General features: G+C 35.2%; 3 protein-coding genes and 1 long non-coding RNA gene across 4 annotated transcripts; 3 read left to right on the forward strand and 1 right to left on the reverse strand.

Moving 5' to 3' along the window:
* Positions 1-606: 606 nt before the first annotated feature.
* Positions 607-4,395, forward strand: LOC6645247 (protein sine oculis). Its single transcript, XM_023177449.2, has 4 exons — positions 607-839; positions 2,214-2,671; positions 2,745-3,262; positions 4,109-4,395. The coding sequence occupies exons 1-4, from the start codon at positions 680-682 to the stop codon at positions 4,215-4,217; spliced, it is 1,245 nt and encodes a 414-aa protein (XP_023033217.1). The 5' UTR covers positions 607-679; the 3' UTR covers positions 4,218-4,395.
* Positions 4,396-4,582: 187 nt separating this feature from the next.
* On the reverse strand, positions 4,583-5,303 carry LOC124460659. The gene is made up of 3 exons (XR_006954666.1): positions 5,046-5,303; positions 4,823-4,916; positions 4,583-4,741 (listed from the first exon to the last, which is right to left on the reverse strand). It is a non-coding gene; the product is annotated as an uncharacterized LOC124460659 (long non-coding RNA).
* Positions 5,304-6,014: 711 nt separating this feature from the next.
* On the forward strand, positions 6,015-7,738 carry LOC6645248 (trafficking protein particle complex subunit 12). The gene is made up of 4 exons (XM_002068056.3): positions 6,015-6,343; positions 6,406-6,993; positions 7,054-7,229; positions 7,290-7,738. Exons 1-4 carry the CDS (start codon positions 6,056-6,058, stop codon positions 7,669-7,671), a joined length of 1,434 nt encoding a protein of 477 aa, XP_002068092.1. The 5' UTR covers positions 6,015-6,055; the 3' UTR covers positions 7,672-7,738.
* A 686-nt stretch (positions 7,739-8,424) lies between these two features.
* On the forward strand, positions 8,425-15,455 carry LOC124460651. Its single transcript, XM_047011908.1, has 4 exons — positions 8,425-8,985; positions 10,718-11,765; positions 11,830-11,882; positions 15,400-15,455. The coding sequence occupies exons 2-4, from the start codon at positions 10,771-10,773 to the stop codon at positions 15,453-15,455; spliced, it is 1,104 nt and encodes a 367-aa protein (XP_046867864.1). The 5' UTR covers positions 8,425-8,985; positions 10,718-10,770.
* Positions 15,456-15,724: the final 269 nt, after the last annotated feature.

Raw genomic sequence — 15,724 nt, forward strand, 5'->3', positions numbered from 1 at the left:
AAAAAAAAGAAGAAGCAAAAATCACTGCCATAATAAGGTCACAGTTAACAAAAAAAAAAAACAGGTTAGATAACAAAGAAACACATATACAATAGCAAATTGCACAATATTCAAATATTGTACAAGCAACAACAAAAACAAAATGGCCGACACAAGTCACGCCCATTACAAAGGATAACAACCCCTAAATTGGCTGGCTCAATATACGCAGCAGCCAGTAGTAGACAGACAGTCAGTCAGTGTGCGTGTGTTAACGGTTCTCTTGTTCCAATTCCCAAATGTTCCCATAGCCTGGCTGGGCCAGAGCCAATGCAATTTCCCTTATGCTGCTGCTGCTGGCAGCGCTGTCGACGTCGACGTTGCCTTTGGCGGTAGCATTGCGTTCTTGCCACTTCCACTTGCAGTTGAGTTTGAAAAGTCAAAGCGTTTAGACGGCAAATTTGAAAACAAAAAAAAAACTGATATTCAACTAAATTCCAAAGATATCAAAAAATATAAATCCCGGGTTTTTTTTTTTGTGTTTGGTTTTCTTCAAGTGCAAAAAAACCGTTACAAAAATGACAAGTTGAACAAAAGAAAACAAAACCCGGCAAGCCAAATCAAGTGATTTGTTTTTTTTTTAAGTGTGTTTGTTTTGTTTTGTTTTATTAATCAAGCTTAACAATTGTGCAAAAGGAAAATGTTTGAGAAAAATATGAATTCAACAAATTTATCAGTATCAATTAGCGGTGATTTGGACTCGACCTCATCAGGTGGCACATCATCAGATCACTCGGCCATCCAACAGGATAATCTTAGTTCACCCATGGCCTATGGATCACTATTTTTGCCACATGCTGGTAAGTACATGGATACCATGAATCTTATCTATCTTGACCATTTGGTTTCATATTACTTCTTGGCTCAAAGATAGAGAGAGAGAGAGAGAGAGAGAAAGAGACAGTTGATCAGACCGAGGCGTCAATGAGACGCGCTACATAAACAATTAAAGCCTTTGCCATGTATTATTATGTTTTTTTTTGCTGAGGATTACACATTTTTTTGGAGGACTGTAGAATTTGCTTAGCGTAATATGAATTTATGTATGTAAATAAAGAGTACAGGGAAAATTTCATCAAGAAAACAAGGAAAAACAATTTTTGTTTGAAACTTTTTTTGGAAAATATCATTTTCTATATTATTATCCTTTTTATGCTTTTTCAGGTAAATAAGATTTAGAGTCTAGAAAATGTGGTTGAAAATGGTTCGATTAAAAAATCAAGATTTTCAGCTCTGTAATTTTCATTGAAGGCATTTTGTCAGTATAAGGGATTCGAACACTTTAAGGACTCACTAGTTGGGGATCTAAAGAGACAAAAGAAAGTGTTAAGTTTAAACATCTGAATGGTATTGTCTGAAACCAACAACACTTAATTATCAAAACAAACAAATAAACATTTAGGATAATTGTAAAAACTATAATATAAATTCGAAAACTTTATTCTTCAATTTTTGAAATTTTGCTATAAATTCCATCATATTCTTCAAAGTTTAAGTAAATTCATATTTAACAGAACATTTAAGAAAAACGAATATAAAATTAAGAATTCACTTAATGAAAATGTTATAGAAGTTGTTTTAGTTATCAATAAAAGTTAATAGCCCAAAAATTGATAAAAGATCTTAAATTTCATTTTAGTTGATCAAAGTTTATATCACAGAAAATCTTAATTTCATTTCAGTTAATCCAAGTTAATATCCAGAAAAATAGATTTCAAATTTAATTTAATATCGTTAGTTAATGGGAGGTCCTTGGGGAAGATGAGATTGAGCTATTTTCCTTATATAGACATAAGGTCAAGAATCTTTGACGATATTTTCTTAAAGGGTATATGACACTTCGGCTAAAGGGTTTAGCATTTCATGTAGCCAAAACAATGCAGTCAGTCAGTCAGTCAATGCATAATGCTTTTAAATATTTACTTATGCAAAAAGTTATGTTTATATATACATATATATATATTTATATGTACATATGTGTGTGTGTGTGTGTCTCAAATGACGTTTTAATTTATTTGCATACGCCGTCTTGGAAGAAGGTGTCGAAAGACAACAGGCAGAAAACTTTATTAGTCACAGACAAAATAGAATCAAAAGCAAACAAAAAAGAAATTCTATATATAAGTATGTAATATGTATGTACATATGTATATGTGTAATTTGTAACCTTTTAGGTTATCGCGGCAATATATCATGCAAAACCGTACTCCAGTTGGATGAGGTGTATGAGGCCACAGAAAAGGATCACCATCATCATCAACAACAACAACAACAGCAGCAACAACAACAACATCAACAGCATTTGCTTGAACGACGTTTTCAGGATATCACAAATGGTGGCTATGATGAAAATAAAACGCCACCGCCCATTGCCTCAACCACGCCCAGACTATACCCAAATCTGAACAGTATTATGTTTGAGAACGATGTCAATGGCAATACAAAAACAACAACAACAGATACACTTGGCCTACAACGTGTCGGTGTTGTTGGAGTCGCCGGCACTGCAAATCTTAGTCATTCAAGCAATAGTAGTGGCCATTTGATTTCGAATCTAACAACTGCCCATAATATGTCCGCTGTGGGCAACTTTCCCATCGATGCCAAAATGTTGCAATTCTCAACTGATCAGGTAGATATTTCCTTCATATCTGTTCTAGTATTTGTTGTTTTATATATGATATCCTCTCTCTTTCTCTCTATAGATTCAATGCATGTGCGAGGCCTTGCAACAAAAGGGGGACATTGAGAAGCTTACCACATTTCTTTGCAGCCTGCCACCAAGCGAATTTTTTCGCACCAATGAGAGTGTACTTCGTGCCCGCGCCATGGTTGCCTATAATCTGGGACAATTTCATGAATTATACAATTTACTAGAGACACATTGTTTCTCCATCAAATATCATGTCGATTTGCAGAATCTCTGGTTCAAGGCCCACTATAAAGAGGCCGAAAAGGTCCGTGGACGTCCATTGGGGGCTGTGGATAAATATCGTCTACGCAAGAAATATCCATTACCCAAAACCATTTGGGATGGCGAGGAGACAGTTTATTGTTTCAAGGAGAAATCACGAAATGCTTTAAAGGATTGCTACTTGACCAATCGTTATCCCACTCCCGATGAGAAAAAGACCCTGGCCAAAAAGACAGGATTGACACTCACCCAGGTTTCAAATTGGTTTAAAAATCGCCGACAAAGGGATCGTACGCCACAGCAAAGACCGTAAGAAGAATTGAAAATTATTTAAACAGAATTATTGATATTCCATATACATATTTATCCCATCAACTAATAGTTGAATTAGCTAATAATAAAAAAAAAACCTCTTTGTTTTGTTGCTTGCTCTCAATTTTTCGTTCTTAGCAGTTTCAATTGAAAATTTTCAGTTTCAAACTTTATGTCAGGATCATAAATTGCTATTGATCTTTACAAGAGTTTAAAGAAAAAATTCATTGCTGGTTCCATCATAAAAAAGTAACATACATAATATTTGTTCATTTTATATTATTACCATATTACCAATTCATTTTGTCAACCCAATTCTCTTGTCACTTTGCTCAGTTCCATATAACTCGTAAAGAAAAAACTACTCATTGAACGACTTCACTTGAGCATTGAGAAAGAAACTAAAAAAAAAGATTTCTATTGTTTTGGAATTGGCATTAAAAATCGTTTTGTAAGTGACCGTAAAACACTTGCGTCCAGTTCCACATCTTTCACTTGCATATCCACTTGAGCGTGTTTTATTTCCAATTTTGCAGCAATTCCTTGGCCCTCTCTAAGCATATTTTTAGAGGCTAACACACAAAAAAAGAAAAAGAAAAAAAAGAAAAGGGGACGTGCCACAGCATCGAGCGCATGCGTGTAGCATATGCCGCATCCCGCTGGTTCTTCGGTTCGGTTCGATTCACTTTCCGAGTGTCAAATTGCACCACACACACACACACACGCACACACGCACACCCTCACACCCACACACCCACACCCACACACGACTTTTTGTTTTAATGTTAATTTTATTTATTTTTAATTTTTGTTTTTTCTCTCTTTCTCTCTCTATCTTTGCAGTGATATAATGTCCGTTTTGCCTGTGGGTCAATTGGATGCCAATGGTTGTTTTCCGCGCATGTTCAATGCCCCAAGCTATTATCCCGAAACCATTTTCAATGGGCAATAAACATTAACTACAGGCAGAGGCTGTTGTTTCTTCTTTTTTTTCTTTTTTTTTGTCTTCTCTTTTTCTCCTCTTCTCATCTTTTGTAAATAATAAATTAATAAATACAAATGTATGTATGTCATCAAATGACAAAATAACGAATTGTATTGTACAATAATAAATAAATTAAATAATTCAATTTTTAGAAATTTCTTAATTGGCCATACATTTGAAAATATATCTCATTCGACTCGGAATTGAACGCAATTTCTTTTGAACTTCAAGGAAAATAATACTTGGAAATAAATTAAAGACTCACCAAATCGGAAGACCCCAAAATAAAAACAAAAAAATTGATAATTTCAAAGCGAGCTGTAGGTCTTAATTGAAAATTTGTGGTATACCGATTAAATAAGCTATAATTTTAACAATATTTCAAAAGTCTTTAGAAGGGTTTAAAATTTTTTGGCAATTTCGTTGCATTAAAAATCAACTGAAAAAAAGAAAGATCGAGGATACATTGATAAAAATGTACGGTGCATCATCTAAACAAGTTAAAGATAAAAATGAACACATTTTAATTCGCTTGAAATTAGAATTAAATAACGAATAATCAAAGGACTCACTTTTTGTGTTTCTGGCAAGTAAAGAAAATAGATTCCTCCCATGAATCAATATCCCTACTTGAGAGTGTGTATTCCTGTGGTATTTGGCTTTCATCTATTTCATGTTTTGATTGTAAGTAGTTAAATTACAAAAGAGTTTATACAAATTCTTAACGAAAAGGTAAATCGGGATGTGCAACTCTTGGCTTTCTTCCCTTAAGAAAGACATATAATTTTTACATACCAAAGTTATGACTTGTGGCCAAACTTCTGTCTAATGAATGAAAAGAGAAGTTCTGCAAGCAATGTATTAACTGAAGGAATAAAATCACCTAGTTTATTCAAAGTGTTGCATGGTATTCCATACTGACGTTAAATAAAAACGGGGATTTACAATTTGCAAATTGGGGATTCACTACAAAATTTTAAATAGAAGATTGTTTATTTTGGAATGAGATAAAACAAATGTTTCGCACAGAATTTTGTTTGTCGTTTCACTACTCAATAGAATTTTTTTGACTAGTAATGCAAATGAAATGATGAACAATTCATTTTTCTCAACAATGGACGAGAAAACTTTTTCTAGTAACGATTAATTGGGAAAGTAGAAAAAAAAATGAAGAAATAATATTTGCCGAAATCTTTTGAAACAAACACTAAAGATAAATTAAACGCAAAATATCATTACAGTACCTGAAGTTCCTATAATATTTGAAAGTTATCGTACCTATGAACATAATCATGATTTTTGACTTATGTACATAGCTTCTCAATGATATTCTATATGAACCACAAGAGTACCAAGAAATAATAAATTAATAAAATATTAGAGATTTGCGATTGATTAAATACGTCGTAAAATTAAAACTATATTTAAGCAAATGCTTAAAATTTGAATATCCTGCATGAAGATTTTAAATATCAGAATAATCTGAATTTGGTTTGAATTCTATATATGTTTTTTTTAATTAGGCTGACTAGCTAATGAAGAATTATCGACATGTGAACATATATTTTCTACCTAAAAAATTCTAAATAGATATTCCCCAAACGCAAAATATATGACAAATAATTTACCATTGTGTGCAACGTTTTGCAGCCGTTTAGCAGTTTCGATATATTTTCAAATTTAACATTATCGATAAGTCGATATAAACACCGATATATTATCAATATACAAATAAATAATATCGAAGTAGGTGGCAACTCTGTAGTCTAAGCGAAACATATGTCTATATTATTGGTTGGGGCCAAATGTCAAATCTAAGTGAATATTTTGCTAACGATCCGCCTAGTTTTTTTGATGAGTTAACTCCTACAAAACCGAACACAAAAGAGCAAGAACCAGAACCGAGACCAAGTGGAGGTAGCACCATGTTGTCCAGCGGCTTCACAGGTGGTTTTCAACCCCCCGAGTATGTGGAAATTACTGAGACAGATGACGGAGGCATCAAGGTCAGCGAAGATGTCCGAAATTTTTGGGAGCTGCCCTCCGAACAGAACAAATTGATTATGCCCGGCATACACATACAAGGGGACTTGGTAAGACAAAGAAAAATTGCAACATCATCGGTCTCTATAGAATATATATTTATATTTTCCAGCCCGATCCAATAGCTATAGCGGTAAGTCAACATCTGGATGAAGCTGAGCTACAACATCGCAAAATTCTCTGTGTCGATGATGTTACTCAAGATGAACGAGGCCTAAAGATGCTTATCCACGCCAGTTGTTTTCGTTCGGCTGTGAATTTAAGTGGACGATTGCTCACGATATATGGCCAGGGATATGGACGTTCTGGACAACCAGCTAAGCACTCACCGCACTCTCTACAACTTTGGTTCACTCGACTTGCCCTGTTGGCCAAATTGGGAGAATATGAGCTGCTTCAAGCGGAAGCAGAACCCTTTGGCAGTCACTTAAATGGACCAGATGTCTTTTTTGAACACTATCCCGAAATGTATAATGGTAAGACGGGATCTATAGCCTGTTTCTCTTTCCGTTTGCTCATCGCTGAGTTGCCCACGTACTTGGGCAAGCCTCATTTGGCCTTGGACAGACTTTCAGAGCTATATGTGACCTGTAAAGAAATTCGGGAACATTTTATTGCATTAAACGACAGCCCAGCTGGAGAATTTTGGTTAATACGAGGAGAAATGGTTCTCCACTCAATTGTTAATTGTGCCTTAATGGTGAGTAACTGAGACTAACAAACTTTAAAACTCCTTATAATAATCATATATTCATTGCAGATGAAAAAATTCAGTATGATCGATGACATAATTAGCGGCATCTTGTTAACTCGCTCGAGTCTCACTAAAGATGAACAACGATCCTTATATTCAGCGTGGGGTCGCATTTATTTGCAAATTGGTGATATTTTTGGAGCTGAACAAAAGTTTGCTGTTGCCCGAAGATTAAGGGAAATGTAAGTTTTCATGGCATTTTGAAAATTATGTAAATCTAAATGAATTATTTTTCATTGTAGGAACTCTAATCCAGATCTACGGGATCTAGTTGATAAGGGTCTAATTGCTGTGGCTAAAAATGATTTTCCTGAGGCCTACTTAATTTTTCAAAAAGCTTTGCATTTGGATTCTGGTAATACCATGATTTTGAACAATATGGGCGTTTGCTTGTTGTATGCCGGCAAACTGAAAGATGCGATTACTCTGTATGAAAGGGCAATTAACTTAAACCCACAGAAATCACTGAATGAGAGTCTTTTGGTTAATCTCTCTACCTTGTATGAACTGGAGTCCAATAATTCGAAAACAAAAAAACTAAATTTATTGCGGTTAATTAATAGATTTAAGCCTGATCTTAACATAAGCATAGAAATTTGCTTAAAATTGCAGGCCGGAAACTAAATTTATATGTAAAAGTTTGAAACATTCCATTAATGTTAAAAACAAAATACAATCTTGTCACTGTTTAGGTTTATTGTTTATTTATTTGATTACTTGATAATAAAAAAAAAACGTCTGCAACGAGACGAAATATTATTCGATCTGAATAATTGCATTGTGGCTCGTTTGCCAAAAAATCAATTTTAATATTCTCTTTCTTTTTTGTGGATAACATTATTTGTTTCCGAAATGTAAATATAACAATAAGTAATAAAATGTACGGAATAAATTAAGCACTCAAAATATGCTATAAAGAAATATGAATATTAAATTTGTAAACGTCAATAAGCACAATAATTAATAAAAGGATTGAAATATTATGTAATAGCAGAGCTGCCAACAAATAGTAATTTGTCTTTAATAGTTTATTTTAGTTAGGTACATTTATATCCAGTTTTTTAATTTTGTAAATCAAATAATATTGTGAATCCTGAAAATGGGACCTTCAATACTATAAAAAAAAAGAGACACGTCAACAGGGCGAAAATAACAATGAATTTTTTTTTTGGAGTTGGAAATAATATTATTCAAAATGTATCATTTCCGACATTTTTAACAATTGGTGTGATACCGAGTAAGGTATACAGCCCGCCCAGCTGTTAATTCAAACGTACTACAATCAACAAGTTAAATGTGATGGAAATTCGCAGATTCGATAATTCGATAGACAGGCTATAATATTTTCAAACACTAGTTTCGATTGACGATAACGTGTAAAAACCCTAGTAGCACAGTTCCAAAAATTGGCTAGCACAGTTTTTTTTTTCGTAGCACAGTCCTTAAAATTGGCTAGCACAGTTTATTATTTCGTAGCAAAGTCCAAAAAAATCAGCTAGCACAGATTGACCTGCGAGACGCGAAAGTCGACCAAAACAAACGAACAAAACGACAAGTGCAAGTGTGACGAGGCAATATACACACGCACACACACACACAGTTTTCTTTTTAGTTTTTTTTTTTATGTTATGTATTTGAATGTAAATAGCAGTGTTTGAAGCTACTACAGTAAATGTTTAACTAAAGTGCAAGTTTGATCAGTATTTCCCCATAACGTTTCAGTGTATGGGTGTACATCTGTTGTGTGTGTGTTTGTGCTTTCGTGTTAGTGTACTATTGTAGGAGTTTAATGGAGTGTGGGAGGGGAAACGCTGTAGTAACAATTTAACGAAATCTACAGTACAATATCTGAAATTGGACGAGGCGTCATCGGCAAACAGCAGAGAATTAGAAGAGAATTTAATTACCTGAAGGAAAAACAAAAACGACAAAGGAAATGTAAGTTGGCTGAAAATGCGAAAAAGACAGCAAACAAAAAGAAGAGCCGTGTAGCCATACAAATGTACATACATACATACATACACATGTATGCATATTAATGACAAACGCCATTATCGTTTCGTCTTCCCACTGTCCGCCTAACCATTGTGTGTGTGTAAAAGCGGGAGTGAATGTGTGTGTGCGTGTGTTGCAAAAAGAAAATAATATTCAAAATTGATAATCAATTTAGTTTTGATTGTTGTTTATTGAATATTGTGCATAAATTTTCAATTAATTGACTCTAACCTCTATCGAGAGAGCCATTGGCTTCACCTCTCTCTCTTTCTATGCCGGTTTACGATCTCTTTTTCTTTACTAACATAGCCCCATCTTTCTCTCTCTCCCTAGCCTTTATATGTATCTGCATATATAGATATGTTGTATGTATGTATGTAACAGCATCTGTGCTTGTTTGGGCATTCATGCTGAACAGCTGTTTCCTATCATCTATTTAACAATAAGAAAATGCCAGCTGCCTTCACCGTTTGTTTTAATACCCTATTTCATTTTTTTTATATCAATCATTTATTCAATAAGATCAGTAAGATGTGCAATAATGTACATACGCGCTCAATGAAATTCTTATGTACAATAAAATCTCGTTAGAACGTTGCTAATTAATCGAAAATTTCGTTTAAAAACATCGTGACAATCGAATAACTTGTTGATTCTATTCCTACAAACTCCATAAGATCTTGATATGGCATGTAGCTCTATGTTTGTTTTATGAAAAGAGTATTAAAATAATTTCGCAAAAACTATATAAAACGTTTATCACAATATTTGTTTGGAATTTTGATATCCGGTGCTCTAAATTATATTAAAACGATAAAAGTATTTAAGAACAAGCTATAAAAACGCAAAATAGAGAATATATTTCCCTAAAGGGTATTTTATTATTTCACTTTATCACATGGTCAGGATTGCAAAAGTCCATTTGTATATAACAAATGCCTTTAATTAATTAAAAGTTTAATTTGAAACTATCTAAAAATTTGAATCAAGTGTTTCACAATAATTGGCGACAGAAGTTTCTAATTTAATTAGCTGTAATTTTTACCGGAAGTATTTACAATTTTGATAAAACACAAATTTCTTAGTATTTTATGTAGGATTTTGGCAGATTATTTTCGAAACAATATTTTACGATTCTAATTTGCGGGAGTCTATTATTTTTTATTTGTTTTTAGTTTCATATTTGAAAAATATGTTATCACAGAATTATGTTATCGATTTTGTTATGACCACGACAGAGGGAATATATTGATGATTCATTTTTGGGTTTCGTACTTTTTTTTTTTTGTAAAGCCTTTTGAGTCCACTCAGTTTCTTTCCAGTTTGCTTCCCCTTCCTAAAAAAAAGGGAGATGTTAAATTCTTTGTCCTTTTTATTTTGCTTATCATGGTAAATGAAACGCTCCCCGTAATTAAGAAATTACCTTTGCCGCACACCCCTTTGGCCATTTCAAAAAAACGTTTGCAATACCTCTAATCACTTTTATCGTCCGATTTTGTGTTATCGCTTACCAGATAAGAGAATTATTATATGTACATACTATATACATACATTTATGTAGGTAGAAACAAAAAAGTCCACACGGCTTTGTTTCGAGAGAGTCAGAAAAGGCAATAACAAAAGTATAAAGAAATATGTATTATTTTTGTCGACCTAATATTTTGTATAATTGCAGACTAAGAAGACGACGACAAGAAGAAAACTGTTGGACTCTGCAGTGGCGCTAGAATGTCAAACCAGGCCGATATTGATTATGACAAACAATTCCAGGATGACATGGCCAAGGCAACGGCTCTCAGTTTGGAGCAACAGGCGTTAGATGATTATAGGCGACATAAGAAATATGGTCCGGCGGCCTATGGTTATGGACAGCAGCAGCGTGGTGGTGGTACTCATCTTACCCAGCGTAGGCATTCTGAGATCCATCAGCAATCGATGGCAGCATTGACAACGGAAGCTCGACCCAGTAGCAATGTGGAAAGATCGCGGACTCCGCCAGCCTCTCAGACACCAGAGAATGATTTGATAAGCTTTGCCAGTCCAACTAGCAAACATCCGGAGGGTGGAGGAACACCGTTTGGTAAACTAATCGAGGATTTGCAGCGTCTACAGACAACAAATCCACAAACGGCTCTAGTCCCACTTGCTCCAGCACAAACACCTGGACCGCATTATGGTTTTGCTCCGCCTCCCTCCGCTATGCCCTATGGTGGAGCAGTTGCAGGTGCTGCCGGTGCTGGCATGCAATTGGTTCCCTATCAACCCCAACAGCAGCAGCAGCAACGTCCATTGAACAACGAGGAATTGCAACGTCTCTACAGCCTGCCCAATCATAATCAATTGGCTGTGGTCCAACCAGTAGTTCAACCAACCGCCTACCTCTATTATCCTGGCGCTGTGCCCATAGTGCCCGGCTCGGCTGCCTTTATGCCGCCTCAGTATGTTAGCCATGGATACGGTTATGCTCAGCACCCGCCCGGCTCGGCTGCGGCACCTCCTGCATCAATTGCATCCACCCATATGGATTTCTCGCGTCCAAACCCACCTCCTTCACATCCTCCAGCGACGAACAATGGCTTGCCCAGCCAACCGAAGATTCCAGAAGCAAATGGCGTGTCCCTGCCGCCACGACGTGTAGCGTCTACCAGCGGCGGGCAGATGTCATCTACTGGGGTCGTCCATCGTACTGGAAACGATTTGATTGACCTCAATCAGGAGGACTAGTAAGTAGATCTAATGTTGATTACGATTAGTCTAGAAACTTATCTGATGCCTTCTCTTTTTTAGTTCCCGAGTCAGTGTTTTGGAGGCTTTTGATCCTTTGCTGAATGAGAATACCGGTAAGTTTATTGAATTATCACATCAGCATAAGGTTAACCACATCCGCTATGGGGATTAATTAAAGCAATTTACTAAACTATTTCAACCGATAGGTTATTAAATATTCGGTTGTAACTTAGAGAAGTATACAATATCGAGTACTAATGATATTTTAATTTGCTTATTCATGGAGTGGCCTTTGAATTAGACAATTAAGAAATCTGTTTGGAAAGTCTATTTCAAATGGGATTGATTCGTTCTGTCCTATCCTCGGTTCCTGTTCCGAATTGTGAACAATTACTTCATTTATATAGACTTAAATTGATAATGGGATTCGTTATTTAAGGGTCAAGAGCTTATACATTTTGATAAATATAAACTGAATTTGAAAGAGATTGTATAATAATAATGTTAAAGGTTCTTATCAGTTTATTGTTGTCAGGATACTACACTATTCAAGTTTTTACCTAAAATTCCATCTGGTGTTCAGAATTAATATTCAGAGATCCGGAAAATAAAACAAATTTTCGTCTTTTAATAACTAAATTACCTGCGTTGTCCAACATTCTCTTGTCCTTTTTCGGTGCTCGTATATTACAAATTAAAATTTGATTTTTGTGTTTTTGTAGGCTTCCTATTTTTGCTCTCCAGGTTGGTTGTTTTCCGCTCAGTTCTACATATAATGTTTAACTAATGTAGTAGGGATAACATAACCATATATGCAAAGAAACAGGGTAGAATCGTGTCTTCTAGTATTTTTGTGGGTGAATAACAATAAATAATAAAGACATGATACTGAATAGGAATTAATAGACTAATTATGTCTTGATAATTCACCATCCGAGGAATCTCAGAGCAACAACAGCAAACACGCTGCCTGCCATCTAACTGGCTTTTAGCAGGTGCTTTCTTGTCTGATAACTCGCCCGATCCCCTCCAAAAATATTATAAAATCAAAATCCGAGCGTAATTTTAGCATTTTGTGGAGATGCTTACTTTCTTGATGTATGAGTAGCACCATCCCTCTGACCCACCTAGTGAGCGTTACTACTACTAATAACTATTACTCTACCAATTTCTAAACTAAAAATTAAAAAACCCAAGCATTTACACATTCTATTAACAAAAAAGTATATATATGTATATCCCATTCTAAAAGAAAGTATCATGGCTTCAAAAAATTGCCTTTCCGGAACCTTTAAAGCAACCCAGACATAAAGTGGAGACAGGGTACAGATGAGTTATTAGTGTATATCAAAACATGTCGAAAAAAAATGGTATAATATGTAATTACAAAAATACTGTGAGATGTTCTCCAATTTTTATTACACCCTGACAGAAAGATATACCTTGATTATAGAGGAATTAATGTGCCTTCTGCCTCTTATGTGCAATCTTATGTTCAATTGTGAGAGTATTGACCAAAAATAATTTTTACGCAATAGTAGTGGTACGATGTATATAGTTAACTATCTTCTTTACTACTTAAATTGAGAAGAAAATGTTTGCTTAATATAACATACATTAGAATATCATATAGAGTTATTTTATTTATAATGATTATAGATACCGATTTACATGTATCGCTTTTTGAAATACTAAAGTTTGTCAAAGAAAATACAAAAAAAAAAAAGGTGACAAAAAAATTCCGGATAGATGGTAAGTGCCCGCCGCTGAGTGTGGTTTAATAAAACATTCACTTTTAATAATACTTAAATATTGGGGTCGCATCTTGTTGTATTTAGATTTGAAAAGCCATTTAACATTTTTCCATAATCATCGTCGCAATTAAGGCATATGTGTATGTTTGACCAGAATTCTCCAATTCGATACCACCAAATCCTTCGTCTTCAATTTCTGAATATTTGACATGTGCAACCGTATATATCTGTGTTAAGACAAATAAGTTAATTGGTTTATCTTTCATTTATGCCCATGCGAGAATCATTTATTGGAAGTCTGATATAATGTTTGTTGTTTATTTATTTATTGAAATATTTTGGTGATTAATTGGGCGGTATTCGATTTGTGAGTACGACCCTATAGAATGTTATTGAAATTTTCTAAGTGCAAACCACGTTTTTCTAGAATAAATGAAAAGATGGTGTTAATTAAAATGCCTGATAACTGATAATTGCAATCTTTATGAAAGGACCCCATAGATAATAGGTTAATTATAGGTATTTTTTTTAAGTTGGTTTTGGTGAATATAATTTATTTGGATTAATAAGCTTTTTGGGATCACAAAATAAACGGCTGGCCAAATATCCTGCAATGCTCTTTTAAATTGCGTCTCTAAATTATTTCGCTTAGCATCTGATCTTTCCGCTCTGCACCTCGGTCAGCCTATATGTTTCAGCCGGTGCCATACTGCTCTCAAGTCATAATCTCGTGGAGCAAAAACTTGTCAAGGTCTTTATAAATCGGTGTATGGTTCTACTGGAAATATGAGCTCATACAATAAAACTATCTTCGTTCACATTCATCCCCAATCACTATAACTGGAACTTCTCAGACGTGCGCTAACGTTCAGTCCATTGGCTTGATAAATGTTATTTACTTAATTGAAATTCTTAATTCCATTCAATGATGGATGCCAGTAATTCACCACATTCAGATTGGATAATTCGTGCCAATCAGTCCCGATACTCCGCAATCCTTTGTGTGGTTTCTCGAAGACCTATATGCCAGCCTACTACTCTTAATCTCTCCTGCTCTACGACCGAATAAATCCTTGGAGATAAAATCTCCTCGTTTATTAGTCTCAGACGCCCAGTTCTTATAGCTTGGTACACAGTCTCGAGGGCCTTCTCACACCATAGTAAATGGTGTTGTGTAAAGTGTGTGCTTGAAGATATCCCAAACCTATCTCTGAATATTATCTATTTTTTTTCTTCCTTTGTATATGTAGGTCTATGGCTCTTTCTCATTTTCGGCATTAGTTTTTTTTATTTGTCCTTGTTCCCTATATTCACGATGGGCGTTGGCTGTACGACATATCCCAGAAAGGGAGCATTAAGTTATGGAATCACTTGCTCAGTCAATGTGGACTATTAGAGAAAGTAGAAAGATTGGGGGAGATGTGCAGTGACAGATCGTGGTATTGCCGAACATTGTTGCCCCGTGTGGAAAATGCCGAAATGGCAATTTTATGTTTAGTAAAGACTAGTCCTTAGAAATTTGTGAAAATGTTTCTCACGAACTGATGAGGATTGAAATTTGTTTATTTAATTTGAGGGGTCGCATTCCTGTTGGCGGTTATGGTTAAAACGCATTTATAGTATATCTCCTTTGCAACTCATTTGTAAATTGTAGATGTTTAGAATTCTGCGTTTTTTCGATTGACTAGGTTCGTTGATATGATACTTCTTGGTTTTTTTGCTAAGAATTTGTGGGGTTCCACCACCGACTATGCGACCTAAACCAAACAATAGCACCGACCATCTATCATTATCATCATCATTCACCCGATTAATTTTGTGGTTTAAGAGAAAATCTCTGCAGCATTAATTTAACCATGCATTTCGCTACTTGCAGGAAATGACAGTCGCCTTCAAACCGATCTGCACATCCTTGTTACTATGCCTGATTAGTAGGCATCCCTTCGCATTTTTCTATATTTTTAGCGGTTCCGATTGCTATGGCTGTAAATTGTCATTTCCCTCCCGTGTGCAATTTTTTCGATCCATTAGCTACGAGGGCAGGTCAGTTTACAACAACGGAAGTGTGTGATAGTATGGTGGTGTTCCCCTTGCTGGGACCAAAATGGGGGATACAATTCATCCGGTTGTGTGGCGCAGAGGTTAGTAACACCCATGCTGTTGACAGCGAAAACAGCTCTGGTACCGTGCGTCGGCACTTT

The sequence above is a fragment of the Drosophila willistoni genome (genome assembly GCF_018902025.1).
Source record: "Drosophila willistoni isolate 14030-0811.24 chromosome XR unlocalized genomic scaffold, UCI_dwil_1.1 Seg143, whole genome shotgun sequence".
NCBI classification, from domain to species: Eukaryota; Metazoa; Arthropoda; class Insecta; order Diptera; family Drosophilidae; genus Drosophila; species Drosophila willistoni.

Coding starts and splice junctions, on each gene's coding strand:
- LOC6645247 (XM_023177449.2), top strand. CDS start 680: ATGTTTGAGAAAAATATGAATTCAACAAATTTATCAGTATCAATTAGC. Junction 840..2,213: donor ACTATTTTTGCCACATGCTG/GTAAGTACATGG, acceptor GTAACCTTTTAG/GTTATCGCGGCAATATATCA. Junction 2,672..2,744: donor TGCAATTCTCAACTGATCAG/GTAGATATTTCC, acceptor TTCTCTCTATAG/ATTCAATGCATGTGCGAGGC.
- LOC6645248 (XM_002068056.3), top strand. CDS start 6,056: ATGTCAAATCTAAGTGAATATTTTGCTAACGATCCGCCTAGTTTTTTT. Junction 6,994..7,053: donor TTGTTAATTGTGCCTTAATG/GTGAGTAACTGA, acceptor TATTCATTGCAG/ATGAAAAAATTCAGTATGAT. Junction 7,230..7,289: donor GCCCGAAGATTAAGGGAAAT/GTAAGTTTTCAT, acceptor TTTTCATTGTAG/GAACTCTAATCCAGATCTAC.
- LOC124460651 (XM_047011908.1), top strand. CDS start 10,771: ATGTCAAACCAGGCCGATATTGATTATGACAAACAATTCCAGGATGAC. Junction 11,766..11,829: donor GACCTCAATCAGGAGGACTA/GTAAGTAGATCT, acceptor TCTCTTTTTTAG/TTCCCGAGTCAGTGTTTTGG. Junction 11,883..15,399: donor TTTGCTGAATGAGAATACCG/GTAAGTTTATTG, acceptor CGCTACTTGCAG/GAAATGACAGTCGCCTTCAA.